This window comes from Perissodus microlepis, chromosome 6 (genome assembly GCF_051167445.1).
Source record: "Perissodus microlepis isolate ML-2025 ecotype Zambia chromosome 6, ASM5116744v1, whole genome shotgun sequence".
Classification (NCBI taxonomy): Eukaryota; Metazoa; Chordata; class Actinopteri; order Cichliformes; family Cichlidae; genus Perissodus; species Perissodus microlepis.
In genome coordinates, this window is record NC_140466.1 from 37,262,264 (window position 1) to 37,272,808 (window position 10,545).

General features: G+C 39.7%; 1 protein-coding gene and 1 long non-coding RNA gene across 2 annotated transcripts; both read left to right on the plus strand.

Moving 5' to 3' along the window:
• The first annotated feature begins 76 nt into the window (after nucleotides 1-76).
• LOC146386146 (uncharacterized) lies at nucleotides 77-2,682 on the plus strand. Its single transcript, XR_014800550.1, has 2 exons — nucleotides 77-250; nucleotides 2,035-2,682. It is a non-coding gene; the product is annotated as an uncharacterized LOC146386146 (long non-coding RNA).
• Nucleotides 2,625-6,247, plus strand: ptp4a1 (protein tyrosine phosphatase 4A1). The gene is made up of 5 exons (XM_084932202.1): nucleotides 2,625-2,733; nucleotides 3,398-3,490; nucleotides 3,842-3,972; nucleotides 4,594-4,668; nucleotides 5,730-6,247. Exons 1-5 carry the CDS (start codon nucleotides 2,629-2,631, stop codon nucleotides 5,845-5,847), a joined length of 522 nt encoding a protein of 173 aa, XP_084788328.1. The 5' UTR covers nucleotides 2,625-2,628; the 3' UTR covers nucleotides 5,848-6,247.
• The last annotated feature ends 4,298 nt before the right edge of the window (nucleotides 6,248-10,545 follow it).

A 10,545-nucleotide genomic window follows, 5' to 3' on the forward strand; every position in this document is an offset into this window, starting at 1 on the left:
CTTACAACTAAAGGTGTATATTTAATACTGAACAGTGTTTTATAGTGAAAGTCCTGACAGGAAATGACGTTAGTATCTCGGGCTCTCGCGCTCTCTCTCTCTAGCTCTTTCCCGGCAGATCAGGAGACTTCGGCTCCGCTCGGAGAAACAGCACAGGACTTTATGGTGGAAAACCGTTTCATAGTTTTACCTTTTTCTAGGGACCGGCTGTATGATTAAGCTACAATCTTCAATGAGTAAGCATATCCCAGTAAGTAACCTGTTTTTCGTGGCTGCCATTTTGTTTCTCGGTTTCGTCTCCTAGGCTCCTCTTGTAAATCAGTACGTTACGGTGAACTGTTACCAGCTGGCCTTCACGTTGCTTCGATGAAATCACGGCCTGCTCGATAAAAACCCAGTTTAATATTTCCACAGTGCTATTGCCTAACGTTGCCTTTCTCATTTAACTGTAACGAAAATTCACAGAACATGGATTTGGCCATGTTATTTGAGTGCAATCTTAGAGCTGCATGATGATCGTCACGATTAGGAAGCGGCTGACGGATGCGCAGCTCGGGCTGGTCCCGGCTCTTCACTCGGAGTTTTTGCCGTCTAAAATCGACGCATATTTATTTGAAATAAACGAAACACGTAAATGACGTGTTGTTAGTGGTTTGCGAGACTGGCTACCTGCCCGGTGTCTGGGTCGAGCGTCTTTTTGTCACCTCAGAGCAACGTGCAGTTTGTCACAGCTCCCGACGGCGCCTATAGGCCTCTAATGTTATATGATGGCGCCCGGTCTATCCTCACACAAAGGACACTTTACAGCCTTGTAATGCAATGCAGAGACATGTCTGCTATTTAAGCCACTTCTGCTTTGCTTCACGTCTCTCTTATATTTACAAATCACTGTCCTTTTAGTCAGGCAGTGGCTTTTAAGTGCTTGGTAATATTTCTAAGTAAATGCTGCTTTTCGGCCGGAAAATAGCAGATTAACAAAGCATGCTTGACCGGCTTAGATTTTACTATTTCTACAATAAGCTGAAGAAAACCTTTCCAGTAAGCCAGCGCTCAGGTATCGAGCTTCTGTGAGGAGTAAAGGGCAGAAGCATTAGGGAGGAAATGGCAGAGAAAACATTTGTGAGTCAGATTTCTGACGATCATAACAGCGTGTATGTTAAAGCCCCGCTGAAGGCCCCACGGTGAGCTCAGCCTTCGCACACAGATACGACCTGGATGTCAGAAATGACACGTTATATATTTATTTCTGCTGTACAGCGGCAGCACTGCACTGTGATTTTATGTACTGGCAGGTACAGTCTGCTCTGCTGTGTTAATCATTGCGTTATCTGAAACACCACTTTCTCTGCATGGGAATCAAACCCCAGACACCTAGTGTCTTTAGTCTCCAAACAATGTTAATGTGGCTGCTGACATACTTGAGTGTGAAACTTGGCATAATTAAAAAAAAAAAAAAGAGTAGCTCAGAAAGGCTGCGATTTAACTACCTGTTTCAGGGTAGCTAATGTAAAGGAAATTATACTGTGGGATTCGATTACTGTCATTACGCCCTAAATCTGTGTTTCTAGCCAGACTCTGCTGTTGTCTGAAGGTAATTCTAAAATTCAAATGAGGAAATTTGTTTTATTCTTTTAAAAATGAATGGATCATGACTTTACTGAAAATCTCTCACTTGTTTCACGGCTGCTTTGTCTATACTTTGGCCCTGTGCTTCCTCTATGATCTAATCCCTTTGTCTTTTACTCTGATGGAGTGGTATGTTTGACTAGGGGCTTATGGATATGTGTTGGGGATTAGAGTTGTCACAATATCAGATTTTCCATTTCATGATTATTGTGCTTAGGAAAAAAGAAAAGAGGCACAGTTTCCATATAGAATATGAATAAAAACTGTTTCTCAGTAAAAGTTTGTCTTTTTGGCAAATTAATTGAACTACACTGAGAACAGTTGCCTGTGCTTTTTGTGTTCTTTAAAGGTGTTTTAAAAATAAAAATTAAGCTTTTCTTCCCTCCTGCCCCCCTCTGTGTCCTGCAGCAGTTCTGTGGTGTTCTGGGTCACACATTTATGGAGTTTCTGAAGGGCAGTGGGGACTACTGCCAGGCTCAGCACGCTGCCTATGCAGATGAGTGAACAGCCAAACTCGCCATCGATCCGACGCACTTGAGCCACAGGAGGGACCCCGGAAAGTTGGCAGGACCGGGACTCCTCCCAGAACCAGCGATAACTCGGCCTGGATGGGGTAACTCCACCTGCTGCACACTGCCCTCGTCGGCTTCCGCCTGGCCAGAATCAAGGTGGAACCAGCCTTGGTTTTTTTTTTCTTCCTTTTCTTTTGTTTTATTCCAAAGGAGAGGGTTTGAGTTACTTCTCCAATTGTCCGCCCTTCCCGGTTGCCAACTTCCCAAATTTGCCTGTTACTGTTCTTTTTGGGGGGGTTGTTTTTATTTTATTTTGACACTTAGCCTTGCCAACCTCGAAGAAGACTGGAGGATTTTTTTCTTTCGGAGTTCCTCAAAACTTGTTGGACATTTGTTTGACATTCCCTCCGAGTTTAACTGTTTACATTAGTGTTTACTCTGTGGAAGACATTTTAGTTTTGTTATACTTTTTTTTTTTCGCATTGTCACGATGGCTCGAATGAACAGACCAGCCCCTGTGGAGATTACCTACAAAAACATGCGGTTCCTCATTACCCACAATCCCACCAACGCCACCCTGAACAAGTTCATAGAGGTGAGCCAAATTGTGGTCAAGTGTTTACATATTACAGAGTGTATATTACTCGAAGCCCACATTGGAGAAGCACGTAACCGGTGATTACATGTTGAGAAATATTTTGGAAACGACCACAGTTTAAAATCTTTCCTGGAAATGTTTCAGCCAATGAAAGCCATGACTACAGAATCGTTTTAGATTACAGGAATTGACATATGTAGGTGTATTACTGTCAGTGTGCTTTAGAGGGTTGGGCAATCGGACAAAATTGGTGACTAAAATCAATTGATTCCTTTAACAGTTGGCTTTTTTCACAGACTTCAAGAAATTGCACATTACAAAAGAGCTACCAGACAGTACCTCCTTCCTTTAAAAGGGAAATACACACAAGAACAGATTAGCCGCTTATGTCAACCAAAGGCAGTGGGATGTCACTAAAATAGTCATGGGCGAAGCTATCTAGCTTAACTTATCAACTCTTTAGTCAAGCGAATGATCTAAAAACTGATGATATGAAGAATATCACTAAATGACATGAGCTAGTGTTTGCATACATCAGCAAATTCATTTTCACTTCTTTTTGTTGGAATTTTAACGTGTTGTCCAACCTTAGTATCCTGAGGTAGCTTTAACAGTCTTGTTTGCCTCTTTCGCTCATAAATCCTGTGACATGTGATTACAGGAGTTGAAAAAATATGGAGTCACCACGGTTGTGAGAGTTTGTGAGGCCACCTATGATGCCACCCTGGTGGTGAAAGAGGGAATCCAGGTTCTGGTGAGTTCACGCTTCTGACTTCATCATGACTCCTAATGTTTCAAACCAAAACAAATGTAGTTTGTTTTTTTTTTTCATTGCTCTGGGTTTTCCCCCCAGTATACCAGGCTATTGTTTTGTTTTTTTTATTCTGGTTTTTATTGTGTAACAGATTTAGGTTTTTTTTGGGGGGGGGTTCCCTCCAAGTGAAGGTTCAGATTGTGCAGGAAGACAAGCTCCACAGGTGTCCTTGCTGCTGCAACAACATTTTTCTTTCCCCGCAGCTCAGCCTTCTCACTTCTTTTGTTTTGGTTTCCAAGGAACGGAGGCCACTGACATCATTTCCTTTTTTCTTCTCTCTTCTTTCTGCAGGATTGGCCGTTCGACGATGGAGCTCCTCCCTCCAATCAGATCGTGGATGATTGGCTGAACCTGCTGAAGCTGAAGTTCAGGGAGGAGCCCGGCTGCTGCATCGCTGTGCACTGTGTAGCAGGGCTGGGGAGGTAAGCAGTCACTGACACAAAGATTCAAGTTGTTATATTTTACGTATGATAGTGAAATGTGGCTCTTGCTTCTGTTTGTATTCTGATAGAGAAGCAGTCGGTGCTAAAACAGTTATTTGATGATCCCTATTTTCTCATTGTTTTTATATTGTACATAAGCTTTTATTTTAGGGGATTTTCTCTAACAAAACAGTTTGAATCCATTAAATAACGTTTCCCCCATTATCTGACTTTTAAATGATTAATCCACCAATCCAAAGGATAACTGCAGAACTACAACCTGAGCTATCATAGTGAAAACTATCATATAGGAATAACATCCTTGTTATCAGTTGTGGTTTGAAAAACAAACCAAGAAGATCTTAAGCAAAGACGCAGTCATGTGCATTTTCTTTGATCCTGCTGTACATGACTCACAGTATCACCCACATTTTGTCCCAAGTGTGTGCTTCCTTAGTACAGACAACCTGCCAGGTCCTGTCTCTGTCGTGTTTGCTTTAATCTGATCTATGAGGAAGCAATATTTGTTTGTTTTGTTTTTGTAATTGGAGCAAAACACTATTTTGCATGTTAGTTTTAACTAACATTCCTGGTACTGTCTGTTCCCTTTCTTTTTCACAGAGCTCCTGTTCTGGTGGCACTCGCTTTGATTGAATGTGGGATGAAGTATGAAGATGCTGTCCAGTTCATTCGACAGTAAGTAAAAATCATTTGGCAGGAAATGATTAATGAAGCTATTTTTTTTTTTTATGAGTTGAGGTTTTTTATTATAAAACCATTAAAATATCTGATAGTTAATTACATTTGTAAGGCTCTCTGGTGGACAGACTTTGGCATTAACTTTGAGAAAATCCTTGATTTTTGTCTTGCAGTAACCTGATACTTTGATACGTAAAGCAGGGAGGCCTGAGTCATATCTATAAATAGCAGAGATGTCAGAGAGTGAGATAAGGATGATTCAGTAGGTGTGCTTTAAAGTATGTGTCATCACTTGAAATATTTATAGAGCACTTGGCAGTCAGCTTTTTTTTTTTTTTTTTTTCCCAAAGAGTAATCAATAAAATGAGGGAAAGCTCAGCAATTTGAGGCTGTAATTGAAAATGTTTACATATTATTAATATGGATAAAATCCTCTTTTTTTTTCTTTTTAAATCAACAGTTAATAATAAGACTTTAATTTTTTTAAGTTTATTTTAAAATCCTCAACAAGCCAAAGAATCGTTATCATGCTCAATGTAAAAATCATACATTTCGCCATGAATCTTCATATAGAACAGAGTTAGTTGACTATTTCTGTAAATGTAATAGTACAGGGCAGCCACTTTGCTCTTTTCCAACCCAGCATTTATATTCTTGCACTCTATCACAGTACCTTGTTATTCAGAGTACTGGTCCTTAATACAGCATTTTAATTCCTTTCCTTTTCCCTTTAACCAATCATCTGATTGGTTGCCCCTCACACACAGAAGGTTAGAACAGTTAGTGGGTGGAGCTTCTTTGCTTACAGTCACAGATCTGTGGCTGAGCTTTCCTCTCTAACATCAGACAAAGCCATCATAGAAAAGCCTGTAAGTAGGGTTCACAAAAGCTGAGCGTTTGACTCACAGGGCTTAGACTGCTTATATGCACACTGACATGAATTATTTAAACTTTGGGCATGTTTAATATATTACAATATCCATGGTAGCAATATATATTATGGATTTACAAAAAAAATCTGCAGTCATGAGCTAATTAATTTCTACACTTGCTTTCAGGAAGCGCAGAGGAGCATTCAACAGCAAGCAGCTGATCTACCTGGAGAAATATCGTCCAAAGATGCGCCTGCGTTTCAAAGATTCTAACGGCCATCGCAATAACTGCTGCATCCAATAGAGCCAAACATTGAGCCACGCCAACCCCTCCCCAACCTACCCTCCAACACAGAAGAGTTTAATTAAACCTTGCTAGCTTATAATCTGGCAGGCTTCCTTTTTTTTTCTTTCTTTCTTTTTTGTTTTTCTTCATTGTGTTGAAGTATTTTAATTTGGAAAACCATGCTTGGTAAATGAAATTTCCCCCTCCCTTTCTAGTTTCAAAATTAAATGTCAAAAAAAATGAAAAACAAGAGTTGTGTGAACAGAGTTTTTTCTTCATGTGCCCAGAAAAAAAAATAGGAAGAGTCGTGTATCATTGTAAGATGTTGGATTAACTGTTTTCTGCAAATGCATCCCAAAGATTTTGATTGGCCCGTGCATTCACATTGCCTGAAAATGTGTTTAAAAAAAAAAGAAAATAGGAAAAAGAAATGTTTTCTTGATGTGAACAATTATGTGTACCCTGTTCAATTTTAGGATTCAGTTTCAAGACTGACTAGAAAGAGGTATGCCTTTCTTCAAATCAGATGGATCATCCATAAATGCCTTACAATCGGAAGTGGAACAAAGGCAATCGAGCGGGAGTCGGCTCCTGTTGGCATTTGGAAAAGGTGTTTCATTTTTCTACTTGGAACAAAAAAAACCCTAAACTGTTGCCTTTGTCTTGTGCAGGAAGTCTTACACACACTTATGCCCTTTCAGTAACTATTTTTTATTATAAATGCTTAACTGTTGCAATATTTGTCAATTGAAAGTCTAGGAACTTTTTAGTCTTTATCAGACCTTCTGTTTACTTATTAACTGCCATGTTAAAATAAAAATGTGATCTTTTTCATTTTTCCTTTTTTTTTTTTTGTTTTTTTTTTGTTTAGTTTTGTTTAGTTTTGTTTAGTTTTGTTTGTGTGTGTGCGCTTCAAACTGGACTTCCAACATCTGCAATATTTTGTATGCCTTTTTATTTGATGTCCATAACTTAAGACTTGGATACTTGATGATTTTATGTATTTGAAAATGTGTACTATTATTATTAGGTTGGCTATTTATACTATCAATGGATGTGTGATTTAGTACAGTGAGCAAAAAAGTTTTACCTGTTCACCAACTTGTGAGAGTACATTAAATGATACACTGAAAAAAGATGTTGGTCTTTTTTTCCCCATTTTCTCAAGAGAAGAAAAATGCAGGAGGGGTTTGAGCAAAATAGGACTGATAAATACTTCTTAATAAAAAAAAGAAATGTTGCAGATGTAGCGCTAAAAGACTTTCTTGAAAAAGGCATGGTATTTAGCTGTTTGTTTGAATAGCGGCTCTTTCTCAAACCTTTCATCGTAAAACATCTGTATTTTTAGCATTCACATCACCAATAGTCCAGTAAACCAGTTTACATTTTAATCATTGCAAAGACTGTCGAATTTAGCTAATTTGTGACCCAATATCAGTTGACAGTTACATTTGTTTCAGTTTCTATAGTCTCTGAAATAAAATATTCAGTCCCATGATTAATTCAACGCCCTGCTAGGGCCGTAACACTGGGTGACTGGCTCCAAGGTGAGTCCTGTTGGTTCAAACTTCTTCCATTTACTGACGATGGAGGCCATCGTGCTCATTTGGACCTTCAGTGCTTCAGGAATTTTTCGGTATCCTTCCCAATATCTGAACCACAATGCAATCCTGTCTCTGAGATTTACAGACAATGCTTTGGACTTCATGTCTTGGTTTAGGCTCTGACATGCACTGCCAACAATGGGACCGTATTTGTCAAATCAGACCTCATATCCAATCAACGGAATTTACCACAGGTGGATTCCAGTCAAGTTGTAGAAACATCCGCCAAAGATCCGTGGAAACTATTTACACTGGCCACTTTGTTAATTATACCTTACTATTACCAGGTTAGACCTTACCTGCCCTAATTCTGACACAGGTCAAACAAGATGCTGAAAACATTCAACGGAAACTTTGATTCATATTGGTGTGATGAACATCTTTATATTATAGAGTCTTCAAAATAGCCACCTTTTGCTTTGATTACTGCTTTGCACACTCTTGGCATTCTCTCGATGAGCTTCATGAGGTCGTCACCTGAAATGGTTTTCCAACAGTCTTGAAGGAGTTCCCAGAGATGCTGAGCACTTGTTGGCCCTTTTGCCTTCACTCTGCGTCCATTTCTTCCAAAATCGTCTGGATTGGGCTTAGGTCAGGTGACTGTGGAGACCAGGCCATCTGACGCAGCACTCCATCACTCTCCTTCTCCCTCCCTTACACAGCCTGGAGGTGTGTTTGGGGTCATTGTCCTGATGAAAAATAAATGATGGTCAAACTAAACACAAACAGGATTGGATGGGATGTCGCTGCAGGATGTTGTGGTAGCCATGCTGGTTAAGTGTGCCTTCAGTTTGAATAAATCCCCAACAGTGTCACCATCACACCTCCTCAGCCATGCTTCACAGTGAGAACCATGCATGTAGAGACCATCCATTCACCTTTTCTGCATCGTACAAAAACACGGCAGGTCGACCAAAGATCTCAAATTGAACTCATCAGACCAAAGCACAGATTTCCACTGGTCTAATGTCCACTCCTTGTGTTTTTCGTCCCAAACAAATCTGTTCTGCTTGTTGTTTTTCCTCCGTAGTGGTTTCTTAGCAGTTATTTGACCATAAAGGCCTAATTCACACAGTCTGCTCTCAACAGTTGATGTAGAGATGTGTCTGCTACTGGAACTCTGTGTGGCATTTATCTGGGCTCTGATCTGAGGGGATGTTAACTTGCAATTTCTGAGGCTGGTGACTTGGATGAACTTATCCTCAGTAGCATGTGAGCTAGCTTTGACAGAGCGCTTGATGGTTTTTGCAACTGCACATTCAAAGTTTTAGCAGGTTTACCTACTGACTGACATTCAGTTCTTATAGTAATGATGGACTGTTGTTTCTCTTTAATTAGCTGATTTGTTCTTGCCATAATATGAATTTTAAGAGTGGGGTCCCAACCCCACTAAGAAGGCAAGAAACTCAACAAATGAACCCTGACAAGGTTTTGCAGCGCTGTCAACAAAGCGAAGGGTGGCTACTTTCAGGAATCTAAAATATAGGACATATTTAGAGTTATTTATCATTTTGCCTTTGCTACATAAATCCAGATATATATTACATTTATATCTGGATTTATGCGCCATATATTCAATGTCTTCAGTTTGTATCTACAGTGTAGAAAGTAGTAAAAATAAAGAAAAAACACGAAATGAGAAGGTGTGTCCAAACTTTTGACTGATAGTATAGATCATTACAGCCTGAAATATTAATGCATGGTAGGATGAATCCATGTCTTCATATTGTTTATGTTAAATTCTGTGACCCATCTGAATGTCACAGTAAAATTCAGCACTCATCAGACCAGGCAACATGATTCTGATCTTTTATTATTCAGTTTGGGGGAGTCCACATGAATTTTAGCCTCAGTTTCCTGTTCTTGGCTGACAAGCGTGGCACTCAACGTGATCTTCTGTTGCTGGAGCCCATCTGCTTCAATATTTACAAAAACTTGGCTGTAACATTCGAGTTAGTTTCTTACTATTAGTTTAATGCTATCGGGCCCAATCTCCCCTGACCTCTGACACCAACAAGGCATTTCTATTCATGGAACTGCTGATTACTGGATATTTTCCTTTTTAGACAATTGTCTGAATGCTTGTGTGGGAAAATCCCAGTAGATCAGCAGTTTCTGAATTAATTAGGCCAGCCTGTCTGGCACCAACAACCATTACACATGAAAGTCATTCGAATCACCCATTTTCTTCATTCTGATGCGCCGTTTGAACGTCAGCAGGTTGTCTACATGCCTAAATGCAATGAGTTGCTGCCATTTAAGTGGCTGATTAGATATTTTTGTCAAAGCTTTGAAAATGAGCCTGTAACGGTCCGCTACAACCTCTGGTGTACGTTTTGGAATTACTTTGAGAAAGAGTATTCAAAAAGGGGGAGGACACAGTGAATTTCAAGTATACGCAGTATACAGAGATGGGCAGTAACGTGTAATCTGATTACTTTTTTCAAGTAACGAGTAAAGTAGGGGATTACTATTGCAAAACAGTAATTAGATTGCAGTTGCTTTCCCATAAGCATGTTGCGTTACTGTGTTACTAAACCGTGAATTTGTTTGTGAGACTGTCTCATGACAGTGCCGAACGAGTGTGTGACATCCGTGGCAACAGACGTGTGTAGATCAATGGATAATATGGAGTGCGGGAGAGAGTCCATCCATGCTGCATTTAAAGTTTGGAAGTACTGACATTACTTTGAGTTTGATTCTGTAAAAAGTGACACAAACATTAGCGTCCGCTGTTCACTCTGTGTGGGAAGAAAACTTCTTTCTACAGCAAAAAATTAAACTTCAAAATTGAGCAAGCATCGAGCATGCTGCCATGAGAATGTAAAATTCTAAAAGAAACCCCCAAATCCTCTCACTGACATGACCTCTGCAGCACCGGGCAAACCTCCACCTGCCCCACTCCTGCTAAACAGGTGACAATAGCTTTAAGAGCGACAGGACTTAGTGCCACTGAGTCTTTGATTTAATTTATTTTTTTTGCTGCGTTTTACTTGCATCTATTTGAAAGAGTGTAAACACAGAACATTATTTTTATTTTGTATGCTGGAATATGCAGAAAATAGGTTTAAATGTTAAACAAATGTCTTCAAGTCAGAGAATATTGCATATA